Raw genomic sequence first — 21,247 nt, 5'->3', positions numbered from 1 at the left:
TTAAATTGAGGCCTAGTATTTAGGCGCTGGGTGACAGGTATGGGTTTAGTGACAGAATTAGACTTGGAAATACACAGTAGCGGGTGTGTGTGAAGTTATTCTGAATGACCCAATGTGCACCTTCAATATTATATACCCTTTTTGGGATAGATTTCAAATAGCTCTGATATAGCAGGAACCACTAAATTATGAAATTGCTAAATTGGGAATTGTATTTCAACCCAGAACAAGAAATGTGCTTGAACGGACACTAAATAACTCGCCCAGCTACAGCACTAGGGACAGATTTAGCTGGATATAAATTTGAGGCCTAGTATTTAGGCGCTGGGTGACCGGTATGGATTTAGTGACAGAATTAGACTGGGATATGGCCAAAAAATGAACAGACTATTGCTGGTTAAATGCACTTGGTGTGACAGCTTACCCTGATGTAGGCTTTAGCCAAAAAACAACCACACCATTGAGGGTTAAATGCACTTGGTGACAGGCGCAGCTTGCCCCTGATTTTGTATATGGCCAAAAAATGAACAGACTATTGCTGGTTAAATGCACTTGGTGTGACAGCTTCACCCTGATGTAGGCTTTAGCCAAAAAACAACCACACCATTGAGGGTTAAATGCACTTGGTGACAGGCGCAGCTTGCCCCTGATTTTGTATATGGCCAAAAAATGAACAGACTATTGCTGGTTAAATGCACTTGGTGTGACAGCTTCACCCTGATGTAGGCTTTAGCCAAAAAACAACCACACCATTGAGGGTTAAATGCACTTGGTGACAGGCGCAGCTTGCCCCTGATTTTGTATATGGCCAAAAAATGAACAGACTATTGCTGGTTAAATGCACTTGGTGTGACAGCTTCACCCTGATGTAGGCTTTAGCCAAAAAACAACCACACCATTGAGGGTTAAATGCACTTGGTCGCAGCTTGTGCTGGCGCACCACAAGACACAAAATGGCCGCCGATCACCCCAGAAAAATGAGACTGACAAACGGTCTGTGCAGCCTAAAAACAGTGAGCAATTGAGGATCAGCAGCTCAATGATCCACAGCTGCAGATCGATCAGTTAATCAAGTCCTTTGGAGGAGTTAATCTGCCTAATCTCGCCCTACTGTCGCAGCCGCAACCTCTCCCTACGCTAATCAGAGCAGAGTGACGGGCGGCGCTATGTGACTCCAGCTTAAATAGAGGCTGGGTCACATGGTGCTCTGGCCAATCACAGCCATGCCAATAGTAGGCATGGCTGTGATGGCCTCTTGGGGCAAGTAGTATGACGCTTGTTGATTGGCTGCTTTGCAGCCTTTCAAAAAGCGCCAAGAAAGCGTCACAAAAGCGCGAAGAAAGCGACGAACACCGAACCCGAACCCGGACTTTTACGAAAATGTCCGGGTTCGGGTCCGTGTCACGGACACCCCAAAATTCGGTACGAACCCGAACTATACAGTTCGAGTTCGCTCATCCCTACTTGTAATATTTTGAGAAACATACAATGAAATACCGGTAATTACATTTACTATAACATTAAAGTAAACGTCTTTCAGTTTACATTTATTATGTTTAATGCTGTGATGTAAGATTACCTTGCTTGTGGGAATGGTGATGACCATGATGATTATGGTGAGAGCCATGATTCTGAATTCCAAATGTACATGCTAAAAATACACAGAATGGGATTAAATTCATATTTACTGATGTTATATTGTGCACAATTTTGTGTTACTTGTTTATACTGTCTATTAACAGACCTATTTATAAACTGGTGGTAATATATCAGAAAGCATGTCCACATTTATACACCATTTTACAGTTTATACATGGACATAATCTATATGGATGGTTAAGCAACATTGGAAACAGTCAACAAGCTGGTCATCAGGCATGGTTCCTACAAATCAGCTTAGCTCCTATAATATAGTGGTTGATTCCTACATCAGAATGCTAAATTTTATATGGTGTTTCATATCATTCAAATTACTAGAGAAAGAAATGTGCAACCATTGAGTAAACCAAGGAATTCTGGAAGAATGAACATCTAAATACATCAGACCTGTGAATCCGGTTGTAAAAAGTCATATAGGTACTAATCAAAAAATTACATCTATTCAAGCTTTCATGTACTTTATATCCATGTAAAAACTATAAAATAGTGTTTGATAAAATTGATATTTGCTTTGGCTTTCATAGTAAAAACTTACGGTCTTGGCATGGATTTACACAGAGAGGGACTTTTTGGCAGGGGTCTTTGCATGGATTCTGGCACTGGATCTTTTGGCCACATTTTCCTCCTTTGATTCCAGACATGATTGGTTCCTGGTTCAGTTGTTTTCTCTGGATCCAGAGATATTGAAGAGTAGAAGCTTTTTTTCCCCAATGATGTTTGATTTCAGACTGCTCGCTTTATATAGTGGAGCTGGAATCAGGAAACATTCCTCGTATGGCTGGTCACAGCAACATTTACAGGGTGCTTACATATACACATGTCTGCAATAAAACTTAATTTTATATCACATGGAACATTCTTTTATTGATACATGAGTTAAATTATTAGTAATATCATGACTAGACATAAATAATTACAGATAAAATGTATCACATACCTTACTTATTGCTTGTGCATGGAACAGAGGAGTTTGTCACACCTTGTGATAACAATTAATACGTGCAAACTAGAGATCAGCAAGTTTCTTGAAATTGGTTTCGAGTTCAATTTGTTGATTTTTTATTTATTTTTAGCTGAATTGTTTCTACACAAATCAAATATGTTCCAATTGTATAAAGAAGAGAGGACAAATAAAAAAAAATAAAAAAAGGGAGGAAAGGGGAAAAAAAGAAGAAAAGAAAATAAGAACAAACAAGAAGGGAGTGAAAAAAAAAAAAAAGGGGAAAAGAAAAAAAAAGAAAAAAAGAATAAAAAAAAAAAAAAGAAGAAAAGGAAAAAAAGAAAAAAGAAAGAAAGAAAAAAAAAAAAAGGAAAAAAAAAGAGAAAGAAGGAGAGCAAAGAAGAAAAGATATATACTTAAAAGGAGAGAAAGAGGCGGAATAAGGGGAAAGAAAGAATAAAGAGAGAAAAAAAAAAAATAAATAAATAAATAAAAAATAAATAAAAAAAAAGCAGGAATAAGACATGGCCCCAAAAGCTAGTAGGCGCTCGACTGATCTTTCAAGTCAGAAACACGGGTCCAAAACTGTTGAACCAACAAAACTGGACCAGTTCTTGAGGTCTCCTAGGGTCAATACGAGGGGCGGACAAAAGGAATTTTTCACAAAAAAAAACAATGACTCAGAGATAACTGAGTTAGAAACACAAAAAGTCACTAGATACCCCGAAGAAGAAGACGGTATAATGGGGGAAGTTATCCCTAATGACAATTCTTCTCCGCTAGAAGAAATACTCCTAGCGGTTAAACAGAACGGGGATTTAATACAGGCGGTCACAACCCAACTTGGGTTTATCCAAGTTGATGTGGGACTAATAAAAGATGATTTGTCAAAAATGCGAGACAGAGTCAATATCCTTGAAAGTTCCGTCACCCTTATACAGAATGAATCCAAAAAAATAAATACGGAAGTCTCCACATTCAAATCAGAATATAATCTCTTGAAGAAAAAGGTAGTGGACCTTGAAGATAGGTCACGAAGATACAATGTGAGAATAATTGGGATTCCAGAGGGTCTTGAAGAGAAAAATCCAATCCAATTTGTACAGAAATTAATTCTTGAGAACTTTGGGAAAGAATCATTTTCTCCTCTTTTTATGATTGAAAGAGTTCATCGGGTCCCAGGGGGAAAACCAATTCCAGGGAGACAACCTCGGACATTCCTTGTTAAGTTATTGACTACAGGGGACAGAGATGTCCTCCTGAGAAGGGCGAGGGAATCCTCACCGGTTGTGTATAACGGGATTAGACTGGCCTTTTTTCCCGATTTTTCGAAAGAAATACAAGAAAAGAGACGCACATTTATGATTGTTAAAAAGAGGCTAAGAGAAAGGGATATTAAATATTCTCTCATATTCCCAGCCAAATTGCGGATTGTTTTTAAGGATAAAACCCTTTTTTTTGACACCTCAGAAGAAGCCGCGGACTGGCTTGACCGAAATAATTGATAATTCAATTGGGTTATGATCTGGCGGGAATAATTAGTACTATAAGGGGCTTATACCCCTAAATGCAGTTTTCTTTGCTTCTTAATGGGGGTGGCTGAGTGGGGGGAGTGTGGGAGGGTTGGTCATAGGAAAGAAATCTACTACAATATGTGGTGGATTGCCTGTGGGAGGGGGGTGAGGGGGGGGGGTTGGGCTGTGGTGCGTCAAAGTAGGTGTGGTTTCCCTTCTTTTAGTCTATTATTTTTTTCTCTTTTCTCTCTTCTCCCTCTCTCCTGTTTCTTCATTTAACCATTGTTGATGACGATGATTAGAATTTTTGCTTGGAATATACGTGGTTTGGGGGAAAGAGGTAAGAGACAAGCGGTTTTTGACTTGACCCAGGCCCATCTACCAGCAATAGTATGCCTGTTAGAGACCCACCTTACTGAGGAGACCACTAGAGTGGTCAACAGGGGATGGGCTGCGCATACGTATCATTCTACCCTCTCCAATTACTCGAGAGGTGTTACGGTGTTGATACATAGACTTATTGACTTCGTTTGTGAGGCATCCTCTGTCGACCAACAGGAGAGATTTATCTTTTTATACTGTAGGTTAGGGGGAAAGTTATGTATTTTGGCCTTTGTCTATATCCCACCGCCATTTTCTTTTTCGGTTCTTAATTCTCTTCTATTATTCATGGATAAATGGCCAGAATGTCCAACATTGATTATTGGCGATTTTAACTGTGTCATCGATCCTTTACGTGACAGGGTTTCTATGAGTGCTGGGAGAGACAGTCCGGTCCAGGGGTCTCCCCTCGCACGGTTTTGCCTGGAGGCTGGATTTGAGGACGCTTGGGAACATCTGGGACAGGGGAAAAGGGTTTTTTCATGTTTTAGCAAAGCAGGTAAATCGTTGTCCAGAATAGATCTTGTATTGATAAATAGTAAACATGTGAAACTGATAAAGCGAATGAAATATGAAACAAGGTCAATATCTGATCATTCTCCGCTATTACTTGAATTATGCTTATCTCAGGAAAGATATACACCAAAACCTCCCTTTAGACTAAACCCTTATTGGCTTTCACTTATAAAGACACATGAAATAATTCGAAATGAAATAGGCCGATTTTGGGATATTAACTATGGCTCAGCAAAAATTCAAGTGGTATGGGATACCTTTAAGGCGTATATGAGGGGATTGATGGTTAGCAATATCACGAACCTTAGAAGGGAATATGGAAAAAAACAGAAAAATCTAGAAAAACATGTAGTGTTGGCGACAGAATCCTTCCACATAAATAAGACGGAGAAGAATAGGGAAAATATGCAAAAAGCCACACAAATATATGCTAAGTTCTTATTGGATAAGGCCCAACAGAACCTTTTTTTTAAAGGGCAAAAATATTTCATAGAGTCAGGGCGACCTGGTAAACTCCTTTCCAGAGTAATCTCCAATCAACAACCCAAAAAACATATAGACAAGGTTCGAGTGAGTGATGGTAGAATAGTCACTAGACAGGGCCCGGTGGAGAAGGCCTTTCTTGATTATTTTCTTGATCTGTATAAAGCTGATTCTAGCATTACAGATGATAAGATAGATTTCTATCTAGATAGGATCAACTTTCCAACTATTACTGAGACGCAAAAGAAAGCACTAGAATTGGAGGTCTCAATTCAGGAACTTGAGGGAGCTATTAAACTATGTTCAGCTAACTCCACTCCTGGTTCAGACGGGCTTCCATATGAATTTTATAGTAAATACGGGGACTGTATTTTTCCCAGATTGTTGGAGGTCTTTGCTGAATCAATGGAGGATGGGATGCTACCAGATTCAATGATGGAGGCTACAATAATACTAATTCCAAAAAAAGGCAAGGACCCTTTAGATTTAGAATCTTATAGACCAATTTCACTGCTTAATGCAGATGTAAAGCTTCTCGCGAGGGTCCTTGCTACAAGGCTTTCTAGGGTCATCTCCTCCATTGTCCATCCGGATCAGAGCGGTTTTATTCAAAATAAGGGTACACATCATAATTTACATCGGCTCTTTTCTAATATCCAGGCCCCTGGGGGGACCGCCCGCTCCATCCTGTCATTGGATGCCTCTAAGGCCTTTGACAGGGTGGAGTGGCGTTTCCTCTGGAAGGTTCTTGCTAGGATGGGCTTTGGAGAAAGGTTTATACGTACTCTTAAGCTACTGTATAGATCTCCAAGGGCCAAATTGAGTCTTAATGGAATTTTGAGTAGTAGTATTGATTTAAATAGAGGCACCCGTCAGGGTTGCCCATTATCTCCCTTATTATTCGATATGTATATCGAACCCCTTGCGATGGCCATCAGGCAGGATGATCAGGTTAAAGGATTTGGTACGTTAGGAACACAAGACCGTATCTCATTATATGCAGATGATGTTCTGTTTTTTATAGATCATACGGAAACTACTCTCCCTAGGATTATTCAAATGGTTAAAGTATTTGGTGAGGTGTCTGGTCTTCTTATAAACTGGGCTAAGACCAGTCTGCTCCCAATAGACCCTCTGCCACGGAAAGAGGTTCCTGTTACACAGTTGGATATTGTTGATACTTTTCAATACTTGGGTCTGACTATATCGCCTCGGGTCGAAAATTTTGTAGAACTTAATTTGATCCCCATAATGGTAAAGATTAGAGCTAAAATAGGAATCTGGCTGAAACTTCCCCTATCTAGAGCTGATCGAGTTTCACTAGTTAAAATGGTGATACTACCACAATTTCTTTATGTGCTCAGGAATACACCTATTTGGATACAAGACAAACATTTTAAACTTATGGAAAGAATAATTAATGATTTAATATGGGGAAGAAAGCGAGTTCGAATTAAGCTGGAATATTTGTATAAATCAGTGGAGTGCGGGGGTTTAAATCTCCCCTACTTTAAAGGGTATTTTATTGCAGCCCAGTTATTGATGTGCTATGAATCAGAGAACAGTGCATTGCTGGGGAAGTTGGTAACTAGTCACGCTCACAATAATATTTTTACCTTGTTGGAATCTGGGCTATTGAAGAGCTATGAGCGAGGCTATAGAGAGACTATAAAACTACTCCTTAAAGTGTGGGCGACAACTAGGACATGGTTGAAGGTTAAGGGTTCACTTACATTTACGCCTCTTTGGCATAATTTGTATTTACAAAGGTTAGATGAGATTGCAGCCGACACATTTTGGCAGAAGAATAAAATTTTATATATTTCACAGGTAGTTAAAGATAGAGAAATTAAACCCTTTATAGAAATGACACATAATATAAAAAATCTTTCATGGTTTAGGTATTTTCAATTGCGATCTGTATTATCAAGTTTGGATGATAAGCGGCTGTTGGATATAGATAATTTATCTTTTCTGAATGATTGGGTAGGGGGTACACTTTCTAGAATAAAAATTTCAAATATATATAAGTTATTACTTAAGGTACGGTTTAGTGATATACACTCACCAGGACAAAAAGCGTGGGAGGTGGACTGTCCGAATTTACAAATAAAAGGGTGGGAGAATATTTTTGGGAATTTATCTTCATTATCCCAGAACTTCAACCATGTTCTAATACAATTCTATATTTGCCACAGATTATATATTACTCCCTTATGGATGAATAAATGCGGGTTAAGAGACACGTCCAACTGTCCCAAATGTGACACTGTAGGAGCGGACTTTCTCCATATGATATGGACCTGTCCAGAACTTATAAATTACTGGAATAGTATCAATAATTGTATTAGGTATAAATTAAAGATTCAAATTCCTTTTGAACCACAAGTATTTGTTCTTAATGATCTTTCCAAACTAAAAAATCACAAGTATCAAAAGATTTTCCTGAGCAGAATACTGATGTTGGCTAGAGTTTTGATCAGTCGGACCTGGTTTGCCCGATTCACTTCAGACATAAATACATGGATAAATTTAACTGATAAGGTAAAGAACTATGAGAAAATTATATATAAACGGAGGGAAATTGAGTACCAGTGGAGTAAGATATGGGGTGGCTGGAGGATTGATTAGCTGAGGTCAAGTTGTTTCATATATAGGGGTTCTACTTTGACGCACCACAAATTGGGGGGGAGGGAGGGGAGGGTTTTCTAAATGTTATGAAAAGACGAGTTGAATATATTTATATCTATATATAATTAGTTGGGTCACTAAGAATTGAGAGATTGTGAAAAAAATTTATTGTAAATGTTTTGTAGTTTTCCCAATAAAATTTTTGATAAATTAAAAAAAAAAAAAAAAAAAAAAAAAAAAACAAGCACTCCCCCGTCTTGTTCTAGCAACATAATCCAAAATGGATTAAGTTTCCAGAGAGCTCTGGATTTGATAGTATAAGGATCTAGATTTAATTCTACACGAACAGAGGAGTAATCGGAGATGCTTCTAGGTAAATACTCAACCCGCAGTACTCGCTCCATCAAAGAATGCGTACCTAGTGCCAGGTCAAGACTTTGACAAGACTGCTATTTTGTATCCGTGGATGAGTTTTTAACCGCAAGCTGAATAAACGCCTATTCCTTTATTTAAAAAAAAAAAAAAAAAAAAAATATGTTCCAATTGCTTATGAAATTGGTATATGACACCCTGAGATCTCCTAGGACTTTGATGTTTATATATTTTCATTATCTTTTTTTTAAAAAGATTTCACAATGTTTTGCTCTTTCTCACAGAGACAGACATATATAGCTAAATGCTCGTTTGACTCTGTTAACTAACAGTGTGTTTAAAAATATACTGCACTGTCACATGTGTTTTTTCATATTAGGAATATATTTTTTTTAAATGTACCTTATAGGGGCAGATGGTGTTTAAACACACACAGTGTTATGCAGAAAAAAGCATCACCACCTCCTCAGGCAGAGAGTTCCATAGTCTCACTGCTCTTACCGTAAAGAATCCTCTTCTATGTTTGTGTACAAACCTTCTTTCCTCCAGACGCAGAGGATGTCCCCTCATCACAGTCACAGTTCTGGGGATAAATGGAAGATGGGAGAGATCTCTGTACTGACCCCTGATATGTTTATACATAGTAATTATATCTCCCCTCAGTCGTCTTTTTTCTAAAGTGAATAACCCTAATTTTGATAATCTTTCAGGGTACTGTAGTTGCCCCATTCCAGTTATTACTTTAGTTGCCCTCCTCTGAAGCCTCTCCATCTCTGTTACGTCTGCCTTGTTCACAGGAGCCCAGAACTATACACAGTACTCCATGTGTGGTCTGACCAGTGATTTGTAAAGTGGTAGGACTATGTTCTCATCACGGCATCTATGCCCCTTTTGATGCAACCCATTATCTTATTGACCTTGGCAGCAGCTGCCTGACACTACCCCCATACAGTAATTTACCGCACACTGCCCCCACACAGTAATTTCCTCCACACTGCCCTATACAGTAATTTCCCCCACACTGCCCCATACAGTAATTTCCCCATACAGTAATTTCCCCCACACTGCCCCATACAGCAATTTCCCCTACACTGCCCCATACAGTAAATTCCCCCACACTGCCCTATACAGTAATTTCCCCCACACTGCCCCATACAGTAATTTCCCCCATACAGTAATTTCCCCCATACAGTAATTTCCCCCACACTGCCTCCATACAGTAATTTCCCCCACACTGCCCCATACAGTAATTTCCCCCACACAGTAATTTCCCCCACACAGTAATTTCCCCCACACTGCCCCATACAGCAATTTCCGCCACACTGTCCCTATACAGTAATTTCCTCTCACACTTCCCCCCACAGTAATTTCCCCCACACTGTCCCTATACAGTAATTTGACCCACACAGTAATTCCCCCCACACTGCCTCCATACAGTAATTTCCCCGACACTGCCCCTATACAGTAATTTGCCCTCACACTGTCCGCCACAGCAATTTCCCCCACACTGCCCCCATACAGTAATTTCCTCCACACAGTAATTTCCCCCACACTGCCCCCATACAGTAATTTTGCACATACTGACCCCCACAGTAATTTCCCCCACACAGAAGTATCCCCTAGACTGGCTTACGTGGCTGTGAGATGTAAGCACCACGTCTCCTGTCCCCTGTCCAGCCAGATTTATGAGCATCTGCTCCAGGACGCAAAGGAGTGAAATTACATTGTTCATCCCATAGTCCTGGCGAATCAGGTGCAGCCCAGAAGTTAATAGTAATCCAAGTTTAGTGACTGGGCCGCATCACATACAGACCCCCTAGCAGTAAGAGAACTTTGGAGCTGTAAATGGACACCCACACAGTTTTCTCTATGATCCTTAAGAGCATTTCATGAACATTCTGCAAGATCTCTAACAGATTGACATCCGCTTTGCTCAATCTTTAAGTAGACAATGCATTGAATCTGTAAGGAAGCTGACTTCCCATATGAAGGGGAGATAATAACCTGTGAAGGAACATTGAAGAATTGAAACAGTATAAATGTAGATCAATTTAAATTAGCATGCAGAAATACATAAAAATAATGCAATTTACTGTATATGTGGCCAGATTCATTAGATCTCACCCTAAACTGAGAACAATCAGAAAATACAAAATATGCAACAAGTGTTTTTTATGTTAATGCTGTGTCCCTGTATTGCTAATTCATACACTTTATCCACCACAACCGATCTTATAAATTTATTTTAATGTGTTTTATGCTGAACCCAAATTGATTCCAGTATTTTGTTAACTTCACCTAAAATATGTATTGGGTCGAGTTACTCATTTCCAAAGTGGGGAGCAATCATTCATACAAGCAACAACCAGAAACCACAGGAGAATATATCAGCATTTTTTTGCTCTTAATGAAATTCTATCGATTTATCACTCGGACTTTCTGTATAGTCAAATCAGATCCAGTGAGAAAACAACACGAGATCTCTTTCCAAAGACTTTAGTCTCATTTTTATGCTGGGGGTATAAATTGAAGTCCTTTGAGCCTGATTTTTATCTAATATATATTTTATATCCATGGTGCTGAAATTATTTTTAGTATTATATGTATTGTATTAAAATTTGTTTGCAGTAGAGATGAACAAATAGATACTGAACAAATCAGATGGGTTACGAATTACATAAAAATGTTCCCGCCAAACTAATTCTATAAGAATAGTGCCTTGAATTGTAATATTCGGTACAACATATGTAATCATTCCAATTTCTGGCATATATGGTTCCCCTCCTCTGTCCCCCCTCTTTCCTTTTTCTCTCCCCCCCCCCCTTTTTTTGTGGGTTTGAGCAAGTTTTTTTTGTGTGCAAAAGACAAGTAATAATAAAAAATCTTTGCAAAAATTTAAAAAATTATTAAAATCCTTATCAAAATTTAAAATTGAATATAATATAGTGCTAATATAATAAGAACTATAAATCTATGTCAATAGTATATGTAATATTTAATATAAAAATTAGGTATACAATAACAATTAAATTTAATATTTTTTTTAAATAAAATCTGTTTATATATATATATATATATATATATAATATGAAAAATATAATAGAAAATATTAATAATAATAAATAATAAAAACAATGCAAAATAGAAAATCATATAATATAAAAAAAAATAAAAAATTAAATTATATTGAAATTTAAAGTATAAATAAGACAAAGGAGAATTCACTCAACAGGGTTTATGTATATATATATATATATATATATATATATATATATATATATGTATATATTTGTTGGATAGTAAAGGGACATTGATTTAAAAGTTCTCAATTATTGCATTTTCAGCTTTATATGCAGCATTGGACTTAGCATGTGAATAGATGGTGCCTTATTATGGGGTTATTTTCCAGTTATGGAGCTCTCTATATACTGAATAGTTAAGGTTAGTAATAGTACTACGGTCCACGGCTGCATAATTATGCATAAATATATTCAATGTAGGCTAGACTTAGTAACATGATTTTTTCTTCCTTGTCTTCTACACACTTCCTGTTCTTTTATGTTTTTACCCTGTTGCTATGTCGCTCTGTCCGCAGGGCCTCTTCTCTGCATGCGCTGGTGCCAATTCTAACAACTCCGGAGGACTTCTGGTATTTGGCACGCAGAGTGTGCCTTGTGAATATGCGCGCTCTGCTGTTTTCTGCTCATTTGTATGTGTGGGGGTTTGCTCATGGTGTTGTGGTGAGTCAGGCAGGGCATGTTACATGATTTGTTCACATGGCCCAGATTCATTGTATACAATGTTTTAAACTCCATTCCTGTCGTGTCTGTTGTCCTTAATAAATTTGATACTTTTATAGATGTGCGGCTATTATCTCGGTATTCTTTCTTCTCTTGAATTACACGGTAGTAAAATCCCGGCGCAGTCGCGCATGATGACGTCATCGCGTGCACCTGTGTCAGGTGAGTATTTAGCTTTAAGGTTTTTTTTTTATTTGAATTCTTTTATTTTATGTGCCAACTTTGGGGGACATGAGGGGGGTGCACACAGGAGGACATGGGGGATAAATATGGTGGGATACTGTGTGGGGGCAAATTATTATGGGAGGGATTACTATGTGAGGGAAAATTACTATATGGGCAGTGTGGGAGACACTACAGTGTGTACTGTGTGGGGGCAGTGTGAGGAACACTACTGTGTGGGGGGCAGTATGGGGGACACTACTGTGTGGGGGCAGTGTGGGGGACACTACTGTGTAGGAGGCAGTGTTGGGGACACTACTGTATGGGGGCAGTGTGGGGGAAATTACTGTATGGGGCGTGTGGGGGAAATTACTGTATGGGGCGTGTGGGGGAAATTACTGTATGGGGGCGTGTGGGGAAATTACTGTGTGGGGAAAATTACTGTACGGGGCAGTGTGGGGTAAATTACTGTATGGGGCAAATTACTGCATAGGGGCAGTAGGGGGGAAATTACTGTATAGGGGGAGTGTGAAGTAAATTACTGTATGGGGCAGTGTGGGGGAAATTACTGTGTGGGGAAGTGTTGGGGAAATTACTGTATAGGGACAGTGTGGGGGAAATTACTGTACGGGGCAGTTTGGGGCAAATTAATGTGTGGGGGCACTGTGGGGGAAATTAATGTGTGGGGGCAGTGTGGGAGAAATTACTGTATGGGACGGCTTGAGGGAAATTACTATATGGGGTAGTGTGAGGGAAATTGCTATATGGGCGCAGCGTGGTGGTCCTTGCTATTGGGGAGGCACTGTAGGGGCAATTCTAATATTTCTGCGGACACTATACAGGGATTATTACCTGGAGCACAATCTAGGGTGTTATTATTACTGGGGGCACTCTAGGGGACATTATAGCTGCTGTGGACACTATAGGGACATTTGGGGTAATTTATCAAACTGGTGTAAAGTAGAACTGGCTTATTTGCCCATAGCAGCCAATCAGATCTCACCTTTCATATTTGACAGCTCTTTTGGAAATCCAGTTCTACTTTACACCAGTTTGATAAATGACCCCAATTATGTCTACTGGGGTCACTACTTTTTCATCAGTATAGTACCTGGGGCATTGGGGGGCACAACGGGCAAAGTATTGGGGGTGGCAGCAGGATGACACTGTGGGGACACCAGGATGGGGAGGATGACGGAAAATTGAGAAATCTAACGTGTCTGTATTAGAAAATCCATAGAGACGAGATGCGACTGAAAGAATTTGTCATGGCGGTCTAAAGGAGGAGAGGAGGAAATAGAAGGTCTACATGACAGGAAATGTCCCTGGATGTAAGAGGTATGTGGTCAAGTATTGAAGGGGGGCCAGAGTAAGGACGCACACCGGGTGCCAAACACCCTGGGCACGCCACTGAGAAGGACCTAGGAATTTTAGTGAACGGCAAGCTAAACTGAAGAAACCAGTGTCAGGCAGCTGCTGCCAAGGCCAATAAGTTAATGGGTTGCATCAAAAGGGGCATAGATGCCCGTGATAAGAACATAGTCCTACCACTTTACAAATCACTGGTCAGACCACACATGGAATACTGTGTATAGTTCTGGGCTCCTGTGAACAAGGCAGACGTAGCAATGCTGGAGAGGCTTCAGAGGAGGGCAACTAAAGTAAAAACTGGAATGGGGCAACTACAGTACCCTGAAAGATTATCAAAATTATGGTTATTCAGATCGAATAACAATGTATAAATATCTCAGGGGTCAATAAAGAGATCTCTCCCATCATCCATTTATCCCTAGGACTGTGACTGTGACGAGGGGACATCCTCTGCGTCTGGAGGAAAGAAGGTTTGTACACAAACATAGAAGAGGATTCTTTACGGTAAGAGCAGTGAGACTATGGAACTCTCTGCCTCAGACGTTGTGATGCTTTTTTCTGCATAACACTGTGTGTGTTTAAACACCATCTGCCCCTTATAAGGTAAATTTAAAAAAAATATTTCTAATATGAAAAAACACATGTGACGGTGCAGTATATTTTTAAACACACTGTAAGTTAACAGAGTCAAACGAGCATTTAGCTATATATGTCTGTCTCTGTGAGAAAGAGCAAAACATTGTGAAATCCTTTAAAAAAAAAAGATAATGAAAATATATAAACATCAAAGTCCTAGGAGATCTCAGGGTGTCATATACCAATGTTATAATCAATTGGTACATATTTGATTTGTGTAGAAACAATTCAGCTAAAAATCTATAAAAAAAAAAAGAAAATAAATAAAATCAACAAATTGAACCCGAAACCAATTTCAAGAAACTTGCTGATCTCTAGTTTGCACGTATTAATTGTTATCACAAGGTGTGACAAACTCCTCTGTTCCATGCACAAGCAATAAGTAAGGCATGTGATACATTTTATCTGTAATTATTTATGTCTAGTCATGATATTACTAATAATTTAGCTCATGTATCAATAAAAGAATGTTCCATGTGATATGAAATTAAGTTTTATTGCAGACATGTGTATATGTAAGCACCCTGTAAATGTTGCTGTGACCAGCCATACGAGGAATGTTTCCTGATTCCAGCTCCACTATATAAACGGAGCAGTCTGAAATCAAACATCATTGGGGAAAAAAAGCTTCTACTCTTCAATATCTCTGGATCCAGAAAAAACAACTGAACCAGGAACCAATCATGTCTGGAATCAAAGGAGGACCATGTGGCCATAAGATCCAGTGCCAGAATCCATGCAAAGACCCCTGCCAAAAAGTCCCTATCTGTGTAAATCCATGCCAAGACCGTAAGTTTTTACTATGAAAGCCAAAGCAAATATCAATTTTATCAAACACTACTTTATAGTTTTTACATGGATATAAAGTACATGAAAGCTTGAATAGATGTAATTTTTTGATTAGTACCTATATGACTTTTTACAACCGGATTCACAGGTCTGATGGATTTAGATGTTCATTCTCCCAGAATTCCTTGGTTTACTCAATGGTTGCACAATTCTTTCTCTAGTAATTTGAATGATATGAAACACCATATAAAATTTAGCATTCTGATGTAGGAATCAACCACTATATTATAGGAGCTCGGCTAATTTGTAAGAACCATGCCTGATGACCAGCTTGTTGACTGTTTCCAATGTTGCTTAACCATCCATCTAGATTATGTCCATGTATGAACTGTAAAATGGTGTATAAATGTGGACATGCTTTCTGATATATTACCACCAGTTTATAAATAGGTCTGTTAATAGACAGTATAAACAAGTAACACAAAATTGTGCACAATATAACATCAGTAAATATGAATTTAATCCCATTCTGTGTATTTTTAGCATGTACATTTGGAATTCAGAATCATGGCTCTCACCATAATCATCATGGTCAAAACCGTTTCCACAAGCAAGGTAATCTTTAAGCTGTAAATCTGTAAACTGTAAGACATTTACTTTTCTGTTATAATAAATGTAATTACCGGTATTAGGTATTTGGTGACGTCACTGGCTCTGATGGGCGGGTTTTAGCAATGCCCTAGCTGTTTTTCAGGCTAGGGCAGCTCTAAAGCCTACCCATCAGTGCCGGTGATGTCACCGGGATCACTGCTGGGCAGAAGCCTTTGCCTGGAAGCCATGGAGAGCCTGGTTCATCCCAGGAACTCCCAAAAATGCCTTTGCCCTGCGTGATTTAGTGCAGTGCAAAGGAAAGCATCAGCTCTGAACCCGGACAACCCCTTTAAGAGTCGGAGCCCATTGACTATAATGGGATCTAGCAGGGTTGACGCTGCTTGCCTGTATTTATGCCAGGATTTGGGCGGACAAAAACTGTTAGTTACATGCTTTACATTTTTTCCAGCGAAATCCTGGTATAAATGCTGCGGAGGGATCAGATTCCCACTAGAGCCCATTATAATCTATGGGGTCCGGCGGGCATTCTGCACTATCCGGCTATGGTTGATCCGGAGACCTTGTCTGCCGGAACAGTTTGCCCGATTGCTCTGCCTCCTGTGGGAATGAAGCCTAAGTGCTGTATTGTAACTGGGAATTGCAAAAGAGAAGATGAAACAGAACTAAGCATGCAATGTAATATGTTATCTGGTTAAAAACATTGTACACATACAGACTGAAACATTTAGATAAAGGGTCCCAGATTGATGGTTATCAATGCATGGATTAAAGGGGATTTCTGAAACAGAAAACAGAGGGGAAGTACCATAAAATAACAGATTAAGAACCATTATTTCCTTGATAAACCGCCTGCCATCTCAGTATTGCACTCACTCCAGTGGTCCACTTAGTTTTTTCATTATTATTTGCCTGGAGGGGTGATGTGTTGTACACCTGTGTAACCACTCTAACCACTGTAACCAATCAGTGAATAGCCGCAGCAGTGTATGGTGCTTCACCACTGCTGCCGTGGCACTGAAACGAATGAAAAAATGCTTATAACAGTCTAATATTGTGGGCACCAGGCTAGGAAAAACTAAGCTTCCTCATGCCTTACCTGATAACCCCAGTCCAGTCTCCCCTGCTGCCCATAGATCTGTTCTGGAAATGGTGAATGCTGACACATAAACAATTACAGCAGAGTGGTGAAGGTTTCCATGGCCTGTGTAAGCCTACAAATGGATAGGCCGATGACACTATGAATGCAGCACTCAACGCACCTTCCCCCTACGCCTCCGTTACTACTGCAACATAATTGTTTAGATGGTTCCCTGTCACACAGAGCATGCTATAGATTGGGTGGATCAACAGGATTTTAGTTGGTATTATGCATTAATATTGGTAAACTAAAATCAGAACTGGGGAAAAACATGGAAGAGGTTCAAACCTTTCCATTATAGTTTCTCTCTGTTTATATGTGACTTACATACACTGATACACAATGCTGTATTTTCCAACATATGTTAAAGCATAGGACAATTATATTTGCAAACCATGTAGACAATAGATTGGAGTATATGAAAACTGTTCTGGTTTGCATAACTGTATACAGTACAAGTATGTGCGGGCAGGATGACGTAGGGTAATAATTGAGCAGTTTTGAGAGAACAGATTTCGTGCAACTTCTAGCTGATTAAAATCTCAGCTGATTTTAAAACTTTGAGTCCAGTGGTCGGTCCCAATAAGTGATTGCCAGCTATTTCTGTATGTATGTTCGCGCACAATTAGACCAATGCTAACAGGAATTTGAATAAACAACAAGTAATGCAATTTTTTTCCAACAATTTAGTATGTATGGATTTCTCAGACTCTCTTCCAACATAATATGCAGACCACAGAAAGGACACTACAATCAATGTGACAATTCTGTACTATGTACTAATGGTTTGATCCTACAAGCCAACAAGTTTTATGGAAATCATGATACATGATTAGGTTATGGAAGATGCATAATGATACATATATTATTATTGTCATGTTCTAATCTATTATCTCTTTCCTGGCAGATCCCTGCAATCCCTGCTGTCCAGACCCTTGTCAGGATCAAGGAAGCTACTGCTGTAATAAATGAAAACCTCACAGTGCAATATAGCATGTCCTTCTCCTTGCCCTCATGTTCTTCTATAATAGTCTTCTATGATTTACCATCCTTAAATCCAGTGTCTGTCTGCTGTCTGTAATACAGTCTGCTACTGAATAAAACATTTATTTTCAGCTGATACATTTGTTTTATTTGGGTACAAGATCATCCTCAACCAACACAGATTTGATCTATATTTCTCAGAGAGACATTAAAAGTTTCTTCTTGCAGCTGTTTCACAAAAGATCGTTTTATGGAACTCCATGTGCTTCTGATACCATAGGTGGCATACAGTTTCATTTTATTTTCATTGATTCATACTGAATCAGTAACAGACATTTATGCTCAGCACCAAGAAACAGGCAATATTCGAGGTCCAGTAACAGGCCGAAGTTGGGGGCAGACAACGTACAAACAAATCTGAGAAGCAAGTCAGATGTCAAGGCGGGCATTACTAGGGCAATTTAAAAAATAGGCTAAGGTCAGGGCAGGTGACCAGAAATTGGAGTCAGGAGTCAGGCTGGAGTCAAGCAGGGAATACACCTTTTCTGGTCACTAGAGACTAGGAATCTTAAGGCTAAGGAACCCTCTTACTGGGGAGAGCATTTTGAATACATGTGGATGACTAGCAATTTGAATCCGCACATGCTTGCCTTTTAAGAGGCCAAGAGCTCCTGTGCCCTATGAAGCAGGTCTGGAAGCCAAAAAATCAGACATAATAGCCAAGGCCTATAGTGGATGGAACTACCAGAGTTGGAACAAGAGGAGCAGGGGCTGGATGGCAGAAACTTGAGTAGTGCGCCCCTGTGCCTGCTGCATACACTGTATATGCAGTTGAACAGGAAGACTCAGGAACACAGCAGGTTTGAATGCTACATCCCCACCCCAACAGTTTTAATCATATCTGTATCAATGAAGGTTAATAGCTAGCTGACTGCTTCATTTGAGGACTATAAAGTCCCTGTTACAGTACATGGACCAATGCACAGACAATCAGGAATGAACCAATTTTTTACATTTAATGAGTAAACTTGAGCAGAGGTCATAGAAGCATTTACCTGCAACAATTATTTCCTTGCTATGGGGATGAACGATTGCTATGGAGATCACTCATCCTAATTAAATTTTTTGGTTTTTAGAACCTCAATTTGAGTTTACAGAGGGAGATATGCTGCCGGCATATCATGATTTTATGTGCCGCATAAAAAAGGCAAAAACCTGATAAACAAGTGTTTGCTTATCCATTGGATAACCAGTGGCACATTCACACTCGTTCATCAACATTCATGGAAACGATCACCCCCAACAATCACTCCAATCCTTGACCTATGTAAAAGGGTCTTTATTGCTTTGTGATTTATTATTGACACGCCTACAGCTTCTTTTCCCACTAGCATCCAAGTCTGTCTCTTTTAAATAACTTTTTCTATCTTTCTGAATGGAAATTTAGTGACAATATCAGTCTAACAATTGTTCATCTCACAATTTTTCATTAAACCATCAACCTACTTCCTTCTAATATAAACTGACTGCCCAAAAAAATAAAACCACCAAATAGAAATGTTAGACTGTTGCAAAAGTCTGCATGTAGTTATGTCTCATCTACATATGCAAATGATGAATGAATGATGAAGATGGTCTGATTAGACACTGGGTCTTGTAATAAGAGTGCTTGAAAGTGTTTCACTCACTGCCGTATAAATTTTTTTTGAGAGGCTACTCTTGGGTAGTGTACCTCTTGGTGACAGATCACTGACGGCTGGAGATGCCTCTATGATGCAATAAAGACATTTTGCCAAGTTGGTGAGGGGGTATCACTTGACTAAGAGGAGCAGGATGGTCATTTTGACTCCAGGCTGTTGGGAGCAGTGGTTATGTGAAGGCACTAAAACATGGCAAACAGGCTGTGGCGAGCCCAGATAGACCACCACCAGTAGAAAAGATAATTTGAGCGGTCAACAAGCACAATCAGTTCCCACAGGTTTGTTGTCCACAATCTAGACAAAGGTGGCACTTTCATTACACACTCCTTTATCTGCCCTAACAATTTTAAGACGCTTAGCGGAAGAGAGTTTGGTGTCACAGAACCCATTACATGCCCTGCCATTAACAGTCAGGTATTGTTATTAGAAATGAGCGAACTTTTCAAAAATTATTTTTGAATGGTTTGCCGAATTTTCCAAAAAGATTTGATTCAATCTGAATTTATTAGTGATGAATTGCGTTAAAAACAGCTATTTCCTGGCTGCAGAGAACTTGTATATTGATGTAGAACACTGTGCATTGCAGAAAAATGCATAGGTAGTCCGCTGTGGTAGAGAAATAGTTACTTTGTGTCTGTATTACCAGCAGTTGACAGGCGTCACTCTTAGAATCGCTTCATACTGTACTTCACTTATTTAGTCAGTTACGGGACTAAATCTGACCAAATAACTGAAGTGTGAACTCAGCCTTACAGGTCAATGTTAGCGCCAGGTATAAAGAATCGTGCAGTGTCCCAAGCTTGTGCTATAGAGTGAAACAGTGCACTGCTTTTACATCATCGTCAGCTGATTCCACATAGATTTCTACAGAACCTGTACAGTTACACACTAAAACAAGTAGTACCCCATGACCAAGTGGACAGGGTGTCAGCAGTAAGTTTGTGTTCAGGACACTGTTTATTTTGCCCTTCTTCTCATCTCTCACAAGAAAACCCCCAAAAATAAATGGTCTTTTGAGCATCTGCCTTCATACGGTAAGCATTTGCTCAGTAATCCATCAATATTGCTAAGGCCCCAAAAAACGGCATTTGATCCAAAACAGAGATGACATGTGATTGGAAAGTGCATGTCTTCTGTGTTTTGTACCCACTTCTGCTTTTGGCTTCCAAATCATGAGCATATCCTGATGCAAAATAGGGACCGTGTGATACAGGCTTTGCTGATGCTCTAAAGACAGGATCGGTTGTGTTTCTCGTTTTTCCATCCTTCTGACAGATCAGAAGAAGGGCAAAATAAATAGTGATGTAAACAATGCCAAACAGGGACAGTAGTAGTCCCGTCAAAGAGTGGGCAGGGTGGCAACCACTTGAGGAGTCAACACAGTGGCCCAGTTACATTATAGGGAGGGTGACAACAGCATGAGGGGTCAACACAATGGCACAGTTACAGAGTGGTGAGGGTGGCAACCACATGAGGAGTCACCACAGTGGCCCAGTCACAGAGTGGTGAAGTGGCAAACGCATGAGGAGTCAACACAGTGGTGAGGGTGACAAACACAT

At 39.5% G+C, this 21,247-nt stretch overlaps 2 protein-coding genes across 2 annotated transcripts in view; one reads left to right on the top strand and one right to left on the bottom strand.

Annotated features, from left to right (window-relative positions):
* LOC122940381 (proline-rich protein 9-like) overlaps positions 1 to 2,357 on the bottom strand; it is a 14,716-nt gene extending 12,359 nt beyond the window's left edge. The window contains exons 1-2 of the mRNA XM_044297025.1: positions 2,195 to 2,357; positions 1,580 to 1,651 (exon numbers count right to left, since the gene is read on the bottom strand). Of these exons, the coding sequence (XP_044152960.1) occupies positions 1,580 to 1,651; positions 2,195 to 2,300 (178 nt within the window). The 5' untranslated portion in view covers positions 2,301 to 2,357. The remainder of the gene's footprint in view (positions 1 to 1,579; positions 1,652 to 2,194) is intronic.
* A 12,734-nt stretch (positions 2,358 to 15,091) lies between these two features.
* LOC122940177 (proline-rich protein 9-like) lies at positions 15,092 to 18,104 on the top strand. The gene is made up of 3 exons (XM_044296609.1): positions 15,092 to 15,254; positions 15,798 to 15,869; positions 17,912 to 18,104. Exons 1-3 carry the CDS (start codon positions 15,149 to 15,151, stop codon positions 17,974 to 17,976), a joined length of 243 nt encoding a protein of 80 aa, XP_044152544.1. The 5' UTR covers positions 15,092 to 15,148; the 3' UTR covers positions 17,977 to 18,104.
* The last annotated feature ends 3,143 nt before the right edge of the window (positions 18,105 to 21,247 follow it).

The sequence above is a fragment of the Bufo gargarizans genome, chromosome 6 (assembly GCF_014858855.1).
Source record: "Bufo gargarizans isolate SCDJY-AF-19 chromosome 6, ASM1485885v1, whole genome shotgun sequence".
In the NCBI taxonomy this organism is placed as follows: Eukaryota; Metazoa; Chordata; class Amphibia; order Anura; family Bufonidae; genus Bufo; species Bufo gargarizans.
The sequence above is the reverse complement of the archived record's forward strand: the minus strand, read 5'-3'. Positions and strand labels throughout refer to the sequence as shown.